The sequence below is a fragment of the Micromys minutus genome, assembly GCF_963924665.1.
Source record: "Micromys minutus genome assembly, chromosome: 7".
In the NCBI taxonomy this organism is placed as follows: Eukaryota; Metazoa; Chordata; class Mammalia; order Rodentia; family Muridae; genus Micromys; species Micromys minutus.
Window position 1 is genome coordinate 58,572,175 of NC_137976.1, and position 14,659 is coordinate 58,586,833.

Below are 14,659 nucleotides of genomic sequence, written 5' to 3' on the forward strand. Positions count from 1 at the left end.
GTAAGGACTTGTCTTGGGCCTATTCTGTACGCAGATCCCAAGCCTATCCCAGTCCCTCTCAGGCTCTGAGCAGTCTCCTCCAAATACTCCTCTCGGCAGTGCTCAGTCTTCCCCGCTCAGTGTTCACTCTGCTTTGTCTCCTAGAATGCCTATGTCAACATCAACCGCATCATGTCTGTGGCCTCCCGCCTCTCAGAGGCTGGCCATTATGCCTCCCAGCAAATCAAGCAGATCTCCACGCAGCTAGACCAAGAGTGGAAGAGCTTCGCTGCTGCCCTAGATGAACGCAGTACAATCCTGGCCATGTCTGCTGTGTTCCACCAGAAGGCAGAGCAGGTAAGGCTTGTGGCATGGTGGGAATGGAAAGCATGTGGGAGCTGGGCACAGTCTCTTTAGAGAACCCTAAGATCCCCTTGCGTAGGCTTGGTAATAAACCTTGCTCTGTCCTACATATACAACAAACATTGGTAACTTATGACTCTGCTGTTCACATAAACAGGAAAGGATTCAGGGAGTTTGTCTTCTGCTTGCAAGTGATGTGTGTGTAAGTGTGATGGTGTGTATATGGTGTGCATGTGGTGTGTGTGTGTGTGTGTGTGTATATGGTGTGTGTGTGGTATGTGTGTGGTATGTGTATGATGTGTGTGGTATGTGTATGGTGTATGCATGCATGTGTATGTGTGGTATGTGTATATGTTATGTGTGTGTGAGTATGTATGTGTGGTGTGTGTGTGGTGTGTATATGGTATGTGTGGTGTGTGTGTGTGTGTGTGTGTGTAGTGTGTAAGTATGTGTGTGTGCATGTGTGTATATAGTATGTGTATATGTATGTGTGACTGACTAGTGTACTCTGAACAGAGACGAGATGAATGAAGGAGTGAAGCTTTGAGTCCTGAGAGCAGAGGAAACTGATTGTATAGGAAGCATGTGTTAGGTGTGTGCTGGGGATAATGAGACGTTAGTAATAATGCAGTGGGTGGGAATATCTGTTACTACTGCAGTATCTGTAACAACCCATTTTACAAAGAGAAAGACTAACCCTTAAATAAAGCACAGGACCTGCCCAAGAGCCTGTGGTAAGTCAGGACCTGGTCCAAACCAGTTCCTGGAAAAGGACTTGTCAATTTTTTTTCAAAAATTTTGTGAGTTAATCGTTCAACATTGCCATATGCTAAATTCATCACTCTTTAGAGTCTGTTCTTGAGGCTATTTTTATGCTTTCTATGATGGACATTCTGTAGGGATGCATGCGCCTGGCTGTCTCTTCCCAATTGCCCTCAGTGACATCGCATTGACGGGTAAAATGTTAAAACTGTGACTTTGACACCGTGGAAGGCGTCAGATCAGGGCTTTAGGATATACTTTTAGAATCTTAAGAAAATGGAAGGGTGGGTGTATTTTTAAAATGCACTCTTCAAATATATCTTGTCTGTAACTGTTACAGTGTTAGTACATCTGAAATCCAGGGATGTCTTCAGTACTCACACTCATCCACACATCACTGAGGGGCGAGCTTTGGTGTCTCACTCACTAATGTAGTGTAAGCAAAAATATCACAGTGTTGTGTTGGAGCAATTTAAGCTTGTCACTTGCTACCAACCATTCATTGACTGTGGATACAAGAGTTTCTCAACAGTACCCGTGAGAGCGGATTTGCTGCACAGAACTACAAAGCAGAGCATTGTGTACATTGTTCTTTGTAAACTGTAGGTTACACAGTCTACATCAATGAAATTTATAATGCATTCATATGTACAAATATACATACACACATATGCACATCCATATGTGCACTAATCGTTAAACACTTTTTTATACACACTGATAAAATCATACAATCTCTGGGCTGTTGAGGCATCAAGCCAGAAGTGTCTGGTTTTGGTTCTTGAATGTTAAATACCTCTGACCTTCTAAGTTTTGTTCACGATGTTCTGTTTAGGTAACTTGCAGGTAAAAGAGTTCCAGACATATGGTGATATCTTAAATCCCTCTGCCTAACCTCTATCATGGAAGGCAACAGCGCAGGATCACTGAAGCAGTCTTGACTTTGAGGCCAGACATGAGGGTTCTGAACCCAGCCCTCTCCTTATTAACGTTCAGAATGACAACCCCACCCACCATTCTGAGCCTCTTCTCCCATGCGAATCTGATTATCATATTCTCGGTGTATTGGGAAGAGGTGGGCTGGGATGGATGGGTCATGTAAGCTGCCTAGTGTGCTTCCAACATTACTACCATGGGTATTTGCTACACACAGTGACCAATGTCTGTTTCCATATGTAGCTGTCCCACACTCTAAAATAAACACTTGCTATAAATCAAGCCATGACCCTACGTTCTGCGATGTAGCTAGCCACCCCTCAAACACAGTAAGTAGTGGCCGGTACCTTCATCGGATCCCAAAAACATTGGTGTTCAGTCTGTTCTGTCTTCAGCTCTGTCACTTGCTCACCTTATTCTGGGCTTGTCTAGTTAGCAAGGACGATCTGGTCCTTCCTGATGTCTCTGGGCTTCCTTGCTTTAGGAGGGGAACTGCTCTAGCTTCCCTATGAGTGAAGCAGGGAGATCTCTCCATCCCCAGTTGGCACGCAAATTCCAAGTGTCTCTCAGGCTCTTCTGTAAAGTTACCTATGAACAGAACCATAACCCAGTAGGAAGCCTCCCAGTATGCCCCATCTGACACTGGATTGTAACTAGCAGTCTTCTGAGGCTAAGAGATGACAGACACCAGGAGGAGCTGTCACATATTAGCAGAAGAAAACACCACGGGCCAGAACTGAGATGAAACAGAGAAGTTAAGGTGATTTGTTTTCTGTCTTGAATTGGTTTGAGCCCAAAACAAGTTTATTTTTATCTACTTTAGTGCATTTCCTCAGGATTTACAAGTCCTTCAGAGAAGTCTTAAGCCATGCTTTCCTTTAGTTGGAGAGAAAAAAGAGAAAAGATCCAAAACTATTTTTCAAGCATTTATTTAGGCAGCTCTTTATTGTCCCCCTATGGGCTGTTCTAGGCAATGAGATAAAAAGGCATCTAGGCAATTAATTTAAATGGGGTTGTGCACCCAGGCGAGGGAATCACAGGCAGTACCATTCCAGACTGTTGGGTAAAGAATTATTTGCATTTTAAAGGTGTATTTTTCTACCTAATAAATCTGAGTGGTTTTAGAAAGCTCACCTTTTATGCAGGGGGAACCACAGTTTTCTACAGTTGTTAATTATAATTTTTAAACAATCTGATGTCTGCTAAGGTCTGTCTACATACCATATCCCAGGAGTCACTGACAAAGTAAAAGCAGCGCAGTCTGCCCTACTATGTTCTGTATGTCCAGCCCCCAGAGACAGGGTCCAATAGTTCTGATCAGCCTTAATCTGTATACCCAGTAGGAGGAGTCTCTGCAAGGTCCTGGGGGATGGCCGTGATATCTTGAGGTGTTTTGAGCCTCTCCCCATTTCCTGTACACAGGATGCACAGGCTAGCAAACTCTTCTTGCATTTCATTCAGCCCCTCTCACATGCCCAAATGTGCACAGAGTGCTCATTATCAGTGGGCAACAGTGGTCTGTGCAGGTGCCTGTTCTTTGCTGATTTTGCAGGGCATACCCTATTGAACATCCAGAAGCCAGGCCCTGTCCTGTTCTTTGTAGAAACTCTATTTTCCAAATGCTTCCCTGACTGAACTTTGTTCTAGGGGTTAGTCCAGCCTTCTGAAGGTGTCCCTGAAATACTAAAATTTCTCCTCGATGTTGCCAACATGTCTGACACTTATTCTCCATCTGATGTCCCTCACTCACTCACCGGGCTTCTCTTTCCAGTTCCTGTCAGGAGTGGATGCCTGGTGTAAGATGTGTAGTGAAGGCGGCCTTCCTTCTGAGATGCAGGACCTGGAGCTGGCAATCCACCATCACCAGTCCTTATATGAACAGGTGACCCAGGCCTACACAGAGGTAAGAACCAGAGGGACAACCACAGGCCTGGGTGTGCTGTGAGGGACCTAGAGTACAGCCATGTACACTGTGGAACCGTCTGGGTTGTATTTTAAGAAAAGCAAGCTTTCTTCTTTGTGTCGTTAAGAACTGTGACCCATGAGCTGTGGAGTCTACCCAGGGGCAGATTTGGTTTGAGCTTTTACCAGGCCCACCCTGTTACATATAATTTTCTCCTCCAGGCCTCCCTTGCCTGCTTTCTCTTTTGTCCCTTCCCATGTACCCAGACACCTTGTGTGAAGAGTGAACGTCCTCCGGAGGGAGGAAGGGTGTGAGGAAGCAATGCAGACCCTTCTAAGTTTGCCTTCCTGTTGGTAAAAGAATGTGCCACCACCAGCACTCACACCCCTATAACAAAGCAGCTCATTGAACAATCCTCATTTTCTTCCTGGAAAAGCCAGGGGAAGCCCCATAGTGTGCATTCGTAGGAAGCTGTCGTTTGTGCAAAAGGCAAACCAAAAGGACCTTCTGCTGGGAAAAAAAATCAAAAGCAGGTGATGCTGAAGGGTGAAAACAGGAATTTTGTGGGACACTCCATCCCAGGTGAAAGGAAAAGGCCACATGTACAGACGTGTGCAAATACACAAGTATGAATGTTTGCTGACTGAAATGGATTCCAAGGAGAAAGGTTGAGAGGGAAAGATGGGAGGGTTCGGAAGCTAGATGAAGGGAGGAGTTGGACACAGTTACAGCTGGCATTTGTCCTCAGGGGCAAGGTCAGTGAGATCACAGTGGCTCCCCAGACTGCCTGCATCTGATCCCTCTCGGTGGCCATTAAAGATGCAGGATGGAATTAAAATGTCCAAAATTGGGGGGTTATCACATTCATTCTAATAACTGTTGCTCCAGGTGAGTCTGCACGGTCAATGGAAAGGCTTTGCCACAGTGAAGACAGTTTGCATCTTGGGTTCTCTTGCTTGGTGGCTTTGTGGCTTCAATCTAGTAGCTTTAATATCTGAGCTTCGGGTTCTTCTGGGAAGTGAAGCTTCTGAGTAGTGTCAAGGGATTTGAGGAGAGCATGTGCCATGTGCCTGGCCGAGGTCTGACAGCGATGCAGACTAAATATGGAGAGTCTTGTTTGTATAGGAAGCACACTGGGTACCTTTGAAATAAATCAAATCCCAGCAGCTCTGCTTTGTCTTGTGACAGGGCTGTGCCTCTACACATGACCCACAGATCTCTAAATTTACTCCCTGTAAAGTCTAAAAGTAGAGAGCAGATAAAGTCCATGACTGTACACCATTCGCTCATATCCATAGGGTCAGGGAACATTGACATACAGACAGACTCTTTCTAGAATCTTCTCATGGATCTGGGAGATTCCTCTTGAGATACAGAGATGGAGCTTATGTTGATTTTAATTTCATTTTCTTCACCCATCTTTTAGCATAGCATAGAGATAGAAGATTTGTTCAGAGTCCCCCATGGAGAACTGACCTAGCTCCAGCACTAGGATATCACTGTTTGCATCTTTAGAGAGTATCACCTCTGCGTTACCTATGAGCTGCCCTTTGTCACCAGTGCACTGTGGAGGTGGAGAGAGAGGGAGGGCCCGTGGGTGGTTGGGGATCCTTTCCTCTTTTGCTTTAGCCTAATTCTAGCACCTCAATTCTTTTAACCCCAACAAAATTTTGCCCCCTCCCATAAGAAGAATGTAGCTGCTTCTGTGTTCTGGAGTTTTCACGGAAGACTGAGAAGAACAGGGAGGCTATGAGGCTGGGAAGGGTTCCTAGTTCATCACACACAAGCTAGAGAAACACACCTCTATATAACTTTCCAGTAAGGGGAAAAAAAAAGAAGGACATCTCAACTCCACACCTGCTTCAACTCTGATGCTAATCCAATTAACCTGGACTTGTAAGTTTTGTGAGGTTTCCAGCATCCTCTGTGTCAAGAGGCAGAGGCATACATTCAGTGGGAACTCTGCCAGGCACTGCAGGGCCAGTGGTGTTGATCTAACAGTGCCACCCCTCAGAATGAGCAGTGTTTCTAATGGTGGCAGAGTTCTGGGGACAGGAATGACAGGGATACAGCCCCCACTGCCACCAGCACTGAGGGTGAAGTTGGAGAATCCAAGAATGCAAATGGTATGTCCAAAATCTGAAGGTCCCTACCATACCCTGCATGGTCTAGAAAAATGCATTTCAAGAAAAAACAGGGGAGGGGGTTGTATAAAGGGAGAAGAAATGGGTAAAAGAACAGGTAATAATCAAAGAAACAAAGAAAGTGGAAGGAAGGAAAGAAGAAAGGTAACAGGAGAGGTGGTAGAGATGAAGAGAAAGTTGTAGGCAGGACTATGTGCTGCCTGTTGTATTCAGCATGTGCTAACTCACTCAGTTCCTACCAACACTGTGAAATGTGTACCCTTATCATTCCCCCTTTACAGACCAGGCCACTGAGGACCAGTGTCCTTGTTATGTCTAGAAACTTGGGGCCAAGCAGAGAAAGCTGAAGAAGAGAATGCACGAGAGATGTAGGTTGGCAACACGTGTCTATCCTTCTGACGTGAAGTTCTGCCAGCTGACGTAGTTGTCGGCGTCATTCCAAATACCCGGGAATCATCTACCGTGTGTCAGGCACTGCCGTGGACACTGGGGGAAGGACTGAGAACGAGGCAGACTCTGCCCGTGTGCACTCAGCTGTGCTTGGAGATGGGAGAGAGGAGTTCACATACAGCTGGCCAGTGGTCCTGTAGCTCCTTTCTCCACCCCATGCTCCATTCTTCTCTGGACTGTAGGCACTGTGGCTGGCACAGTTGACAGAGATGAGCCTGTGAGGACCGAGGGTATCAGGTCTCATCAGGAGCCCCTGGGTAGATCCCTCTCACCCCTCTTAGACCCTGCCTGCTTCTGTTCTCTTTTGCTCAGGGCTCTTGACCTGACCTCCCTCCCTGCTTGCAGGTCAGCCAGGACGGGAAAGCACTACTGGATGTCCTTCAGCGTCCCCTGAGTCCTGGGAACTCCGAGTCCCTCACAGCCACAGCCAACTACTCCAAGGCGGTGCACCAGGTGCTGGATGTGGTGCACGAGGTGCTGCACCACCAGCGGCGGCTCGAGAGCATCTGGCAGCACCGCAAGGTGCGGCTTCACCAGCGGCTGCAGCTGTGTGTCTTCCAGCAGGACGTGCAGCAGGTAACAGGCTCTGTGGCCCACGTCCCATCCTCCATCAGGGTGCTGACAAGCTCTAGGAGGTCTGCATTGGTAAAGGGAACACTGCCGCTGCGCCCTCAGCTATTCCTCCAGCCAGTGCGGGAGAGGAAAACAAGACAAACAACTGGCCTTGTTAATGCTGTGCTTCTTGCTAAGCAGGTCTACAGAGTGTCAAACAGGAGGTCGACCACAGTAGCAACTCCTTGTAGTCAGGTGACACGTGCCTTCTTCGTACAGGCAGGGAGATATTAGACAACTCTGGTGTCTTGGGGACCTCTGAGCACTTCTGGAGAGGGACTCTCTGGAAAGTGAACTCAGGTTTTGATGGAGGATGAGATGCACTAACAGAGTAGGGGTGGGTGTTGGCAGTTTTTGGCTTTTTTACTGGGTGCTTATATCCACCTGCCTTCCAACCCTTATTCCACCCTGATCCCTTCTAACCTCCCCCAACACTAGGTAGGTGCTAAAGGTTAGAGGCAAAGGGGGGCACAGACCTCCTTAGACTACTTCCTGCTGATTAGGAGTATCAGACTTCTTGGGGGCAAGTCCAGTCTCCATCACCAGGATATCTCCAACCAGCAAGAGCAAATGCAGCAGCATCAGGGGAGCAGCGGCTGCCACAGGCCCTCTCAGGGCATTTACATCCTCTCCACAGTCCCCAGAGTTAAACTATCCGCAGCTGCCCCAAAATCACAAATGCCTAGAGCACAAGACAGTCATAGTTCGTGGCTGTGGACAAACTGAAACAGCCCCATATACCACACCGGGAATGAAGACAAAACCATATTCACATAATAAATAACTGGGTTTTAAAAGAAACCGAAATGCTCACTGACTACAGGTGGGGCAGCATCTTGGGGCTTTTAGATTATAGATTGATGAAGCTGTACCTTTGAAACCAGGTTTAAAACAAGGGCTGTCAATCAGTGTACATCCCATGGTCAGAGGTGACTTTCGGCTTTGTCTTCTCTGTGTTGTGCTGGTCCCTGCTTGTTCATCACTTTAGTAATAATAAGATGATTCTTTCTGACTGTAACAATGCAGCCATGCCACCGGTGCGCATTCAGATGAAACTGCCCATTCTTTCCCCTTGTGGTTTCTGTTTCTCTGGGAGCTTTGCCCGGAGGATCATACACCGAGTAGGAAAGCTGAGTAGAATCTGAACCCAAGATCAAGGGCAAGGTCACCTCCGTCTGACTTTACTTCAGAGGCAAGGTGAGACATTTGGATGCAAATGCCTGTTGTCAGGCTCCTGTAGTCACAGCTGCCAAGGAACTTTGGTATCTGACACAGGAAGTACCAGTTAACTTTTCTCCCATTCTCCTGGGCTGTTGGGTGAGGATAGTCAAGATATCTTGCAAGATAGCACAAGAGAGCAAGAGCCTGGGCGCATGACTTCACAGCTCCTGCTGACAAGAGTCATTACTAGGTGACCAAGGTGGACAGGCAGGATAGGAACCATGCTCAGTACTGTTACACATCCTGGGAACCAGGGAAGTTGGCATGAGTACATAGGTCTTAAGGCTTGCTCTTCCTTCCTGGGCTCCCCTAACTCCTTTATGGCACCCCCTTCCTGACTGACAACTGATGGAGTCATCAGAAAGATACCTCACACCCCAGGGGTGAGCACAGCTGATGTGCCAATCAGCTCTGAGGCCTGGGGCTGGCAGGAAAGAAGAAGCAGAGGAGTTGGTTGCCTGCTCGGGCCATCTGGAGCTGTCTGAATAAATTCATCACCCTGAGCTCAGAGACCAGGGAGCTGTCTGGTCTGCAAGTGAGAGAGATGAGTGAATTGCCAGCCCCATGGGAACAAACGATGGGTGTGGCCACATCCACAAACTCTCTGTGACTAGCCAAGATGACATTGGCCACCAGTACAGGCAGGATAGTGTGCTGGGCTCTTCCTCTGCATCCTGTGACACAGGCAGGCTCCTGTAGAGCTACAGAAGCTTGTCCCACGTGGGTCCTCTTGGATCTATAGTCATCAGGATTTCTTGTGGCCACATGGCATCTCTACTAAAAGGTAATAACAATGTAATAACAAAGTATTCTGCAACATCTTAAAAATAAGCGTCTCAGTCTATCATATTGTTGCCACCGTGGGAAAGCGGACGGAAGATTGGGAGATGAGTGTGGATGTTTCATGATCCCCGGATGCTCAGAATGGTCAGCTCCACTGTTCTCTTTACGGGGTGCAAAAGTGACTTGTGAGAGCATAACTATTCAAACGTTCCATCGCTGGCCTGCTTGCTCCATCACTAATTCTCTGCACATATAGATGTGCATGGCGGGAGAAAATTGAACGTACGGCTGCACAAACCCGATGCTCGGTCCCAGTCTGACATACATTCTGTCATTTGTGCTGGGAGTTGTCTGAACTCATAGGCATGAGGGTCAGAGTGATAATGACATACTCATCGCTGAATCCTGTTGTCACTTAAAAACTCTCCCAGTCCATTCAAGGGCAGAGACCAGGATTCCTTCCTCTCTGAGTTCTTTACAGTGTTTAGCTGTGTCCACGTTAAGCCGGGGTTCTCTTTATACTTGATGAATTGAACGGGAATTATCAGAAGACCCCCCCTTGCTTTTGTCCAGTGACGACTTAGCCATCCCCCGCCTAGGCAGTGGGTGTTTTATTAGTGAGTAGCCAGCCAAGGGTGACAGATAACTTCAAGTTCTTGGTGTTCATGGTCCAGGCTAAGGATGCAAGGATGTAATCTCAATGCTCATGAGTGTATGATGCTCACTGATTATTCAACAAGTTCTGGTCTCTTCCATAGGCCCCGAATTGAACTAAATATTGGTGATATAGCAGGTTAATTAATTAGAAAGTCACAAGAAAATACAAAGCACAGGTCCACCCCAGAGCATGCCCATCAGTGTGCAGGGTAATTAAGCATTGGTGCAACACTTTGAGGCAAAGGAGTGAGAATCAGGATTGGTGTCTTAAAGGAAGACGGAGTTCTCGGAATCCTACACATAGTCTGGACCCAAGATAGCTACGCACATTTGGGATCCAGAGATGTTTTCTCAGAAGCCTGCATGGGAGGCGCATGTGTAAGCATCAGCAGCCAGGGCAAAGCAGAAGGGCTGACACCACAGCATGGACTCAGGAGTCAGTAAACCCTGTTCTCAACATGCCTGATCTCTGACTACAGAACATAGACAAACCACTGCATCCCATGATGCTTCTGGGTCCCCTCCCCACTTCTAATCAGGACTGATAACAATAGCACCTTCCTCATAACACAGAATCAAACACATTCCAAGTTGTCTTAGTAAAAAGACTCAGGATAGACAAGAAGAAAAAAGACTCGGGAGACAGAAAGATGCACATTATATAGAGAAGACAGACCACACACCCCAGGCAGAGACACAGATTGACAAGCAGTGAGTAAAGAAAGGAAAACAGACTTAAAGATGGAAGCCATTAAGGCCAGGGTAGAAACAATGTGAGAAAAAGAAGACAGAGGAGCCAGAGTCTCCTCATGGGAAGATGGAGAATGAATGAGCCAAGCTCTGCCTGTCTGCCTTCTTGCCCCGGTGCCATTTCTGGAGTTAGATCTTTCCTAGGTAAGAAAATTTTGCCCTTCTAGGATTGAAATCATTGTGAAACAGAGATGTGCAAGCTGAAGATGTCAGTGGGAGACATTCCATTTAAACACTTGCATTTAAATCTGGCCTGGTTCCCTCCCCTTGCTCCCAACAGGTGTGTTCTCAGCTTTTTCTCTCCCTGCTGGGTTGTAGGAGTGCTGGAAATTTGGCTTAAAGGGAAAACTGAAATTTGGATTCATTAACTAAAGAAAGAGAATGTCACCGGCTATTCAGTCATTGTGGATTTGTTTTTTTTATTTTTTTTCCCCTTCAGCTTAGCGTAGAACCGTATTGAGCAACCGCCATAAAAGTGGTCCCTGTCAGCATCAGCCATTGTGCCTTTTATGGCCCTGCAACTCTTCTGGCTTCCTGTGTATGCAGAAGCCCACGTAGACCTCATATGGTTGGGAAGAAGGGGAGTAGCTAGTAACTAGACGTCTATTCTTTCTGGGAGAACTAAATTGCACATTTGTTTTCTTAGTCAGAAAAACTGTTTTCAGAGAAACCCAGCAGGTCAACTTGTTCTGCCTCGCTTTTTTCCTTGCCAGTTTTTTGTTTTGTTTTGTTTTGTTTCATGACCCTACACATTTTTTTTTTTTTTGGACTGTCTACTTATGCTAGAAGTTTGAAGCCCCTACTCCTGGAAGACTAGTAACACACAGCTGTCTGGGTTCCAGCCAGAAAGCAAAAGAATGTTGGACTGGTGGAGTCCGGCATAGAGCTCCCTCTGGTGGCGGGGTGAGAGTTGTACTGATTCTTGGTGCATAGGCAGAGAGTTTGGAGCAGTGTTTTTGGGAAGGTCAGAATGCAGAGAGCTAAGCCATATGCAGGCAGAGCAGAGAGAGAAAGTCTAACTGAATTCCACTGCTGACTAGAAGATGGATGTGTTCACGATGGTGTGAGTGGGGAACTAGCACCTTTGAGACTCCCATGCCTCCCCTTCAAAAGAAGACCTTCTTTTTGAACAGTCTACTCCTGTAAGTTAACAGGAGAGTCGCATCAAGATTTGGCTTGCATGGTGGCAATGTTTTGAGCTGATGAAAAGCACTATTAGAGCCAGACTTCCTGAGCTATACAGGAATCTCCCTGCATTAATTTTCCTGGTACCTCATGTGGAAAATTATAGATTTTACTTTGTTGATTTTGTTTGCCAAAAAAAAAAATGCCTGAAAGAAAATTGTGAGTATTTTTTAATTACAGATAATCAGTCATTCATTAACTGTAGTGACTCCCTAATCAGACTAAGTCAGCTTAGCCACTGACTATCCAGTTGGCAGTGTTATATAGTAAAGGTGAGCATCGTGGGTCACCTTAAAAATGGTCAGCAGCAACAACAACATGTGACCAAACGTGCTGAGTCTGGAAACTAACTTTTCCTATGCAAGGAAAGATTAGAGTCTGAACGAGAGGCTTGTACACCTTGTGCACACATCACATCTAGAATACAGCATAAGAGGAGCTGTCACGTTAGATTAGAAATAGACCAATTTTATGGTAAGAATGTTGGGAAGAAAGTCGAGCATCAAAGAAAAGATTAGTTCCAACTCTTGAGACTAAATTATTTATAAAAGGTACATTGTTCGGAGCTCAGGATCCACCATCTGTATGAAGAAATATGATTGGACATCTAATCCCTCCCCTTGCCTTTTTCTATTTAATCTCCCAACACCATGAGGTAGGTGGCAGTTTGGTCTCCATCTTTCTGAGAAGGAAATTGAGGCTAGGTTATGTCAGCTCACTTCTGATCCAGTACCTGATGGCAGGTTATAGCATCGAACCCAGGTCTACCTGACATCAGAGCGTAACTGCAGCACTGTGGGGGAGGGGGAGGATAAGAGGCGCCTCGCCATAGGGGTCATCATTTAGTGTGGAATGTCACTGATCCAAAGAGCCCTGGGAGAGGATCTGGCTCCACAGGATGAGATTTTTTTCAATGTTGTGTCCCTACTGACAGCCTAAGACTGACCTTCAAACTATCTGTGCCACACAAACAGTCACACACTCTGTGCCACTTTCCCTTGTGTCCCATCCCTTCAGACCCCCTTTCTACACCTCCTTATGGGAATTATAAGGGAACACCCACTCCCAGTTCTCATTTTTCACAGCCCATGATGTTAGCTCAGCCTTGCTGGTTCTGTCCTTTGTAAAAAGCATACATTTGAATAAAACCCACTTGCTGGTGGCCGTAATTAGCACTTAAAAATTTCTCACTTAAATCTTAATGGTGATAATCCACTCATTTAGACCTTTTTAAGTATAAAGCACATGATTCTTTAGCCAGAATGAAATCCCAGCCAGAGTACCAGGAGGCTTGACTGAGTATGTCAAAGGAAGGAGGGAGAGTAGCTTTCTGACTGGAGGGAAGATAGGGACATACACACATTCAAACACACATGCACACACACATTCAAACACACATGCACATACATATACACACATTCAAACACACATGCACATACATATACACACATTCAAACACACATGCACATACATATACACACATTCAAACACACATGCACATACATATACACATATTCAAACACACATGCACACACACATTCTCACACACATTCAAACACACATGCACACACACATTCTCACACACATTCTCACACACATTCAAACACACATGGACACACATGCATGGGTACAGACACACACACACACACACACACACACACCCATCCCTCTGTGTTCTCACCTTTTTGGGCATGTTCCATCCTGCTCCCCTAGGAGGAGGGAAACAGTAGGTGCCCCTTCTCTCTGTATTTTCTTGCTGCAGGTTAGAGACTGGCTGTTTTCATGTTCATATCTTTCTTCCTGAGATTTCCATGATCCTCTTGGACCTTCTTCCTCTGGATCCCATTTTCCATCCTACACCCACCCTGCCCTCTACACCCTTCCTTCTGTGTGCCTTGCTGCTACTTCCCACCACAGCCATCTCCCACAGCGTTGCCGTGTGTGTGTGTGTGTGTGTGTGTGTGTGTGTGTGTGTGTGTGTGTGTATACCCATGTGTGTTTGAATATGTGTGAGTGTGTTCGAGTATGTGTGAGTGTGTATATGTATACCCATGCATGAATGTGCTGTGTGTTTAAATGTGTGTGTGTATGTGTGTGTATGTGTGTGTGTGTAAAACTCCATCCTGACTGAAGAGTGGTCCTCTAAAGATAATGACCTTGCAAGGCAGGTCCAGCACTTCCCCATCTTTTGGGAAGCCTGTCAGAGTGTGGGAGACGATGAGAGGAGGAAGTTCCTTCATAGGGGGTCACTGACCCCTTTACACTTCCTCATGCGCAGTTTACAGCATCTTTAATGTCTTCTATATTTTGTAGTTATGTTCACAAGTAATGAGAGTCACTCTTCAGCATCTCTCCCTGTACTTAGCACATCCTTGGGCTTTAACATGCTGATTCGAGAGCCCTGGGCAGCAGGCTAAATGGTTCATGTTGTCACTAAGAGAAGGATTCTGTGCAGAGGTAAAACAAAATCAGAGTGAATGTAGGTCTTCTGACTTGGCAGTACCTTAAGTGGCTGGGGTAGAATGGGGACACATGCAGGGGTCACAGTAACAAAGCAAGAGGGAGAGTGATGGCCCCGTGGGTCTGAGTACATTCCGGTAAAAATGCTGCTCAGTACTGTCCGTTTCCTTGGTAGAAACAAAGGCAGTACCAGGTGTACATATAGAATTAAAGTCATTAAAGTATCTCAGTGGAGTGGGGATGTTTCCCCAACACCCTTTGGGAGACAGTTTCATAATTTTTAATTCAGAATCTGAGAGTGAGTAGCACCTCTGCTTTAAAAGAATCCCAGAAGAATTTAAAGTTTAGAGCCTCTTACAAGTTGCAAGCCTTAGTGAGAAGAAGGGGAGTCCACAGCTGACACCAGAATGAGGCAAGTCTTCCAGAGAGGTGCCGGGTACACTAACTTCAGTCC

At 46.2% G+C, this 14,659-nt stretch overlaps 1 protein-coding gene across 6 annotated transcripts in view; it reads left to right on the top strand.

Moving 5' to 3' along the window:
* Positions 1 to 14,659, top strand: part of KALRN (kalirin RhoGEF kinase) — a gene marked incomplete at both ends in the record, with an annotated part of 525,758 nt that overhangs the window by 200,814 nt on the left and 310,285 nt on the right. For all 6 annotated transcript variants that reach the window (XM_080919241.1, XM_080919243.1, XM_080919247.1 and 3 more), the window contains 3 exons: positions 145 to 336; positions 3,812 to 3,943; positions 6,883 to 7,113. In XM_080919241.1, coding sequence (XP_080775367.1) covers positions 145 to 336; positions 3,812 to 3,943; positions 6,883 to 7,113 — 555 coding nt within the window. The remainder of the gene's footprint in view (positions 1 to 144; positions 337 to 3,811; positions 3,944 to 6,882; positions 7,114 to 14,659) is intronic.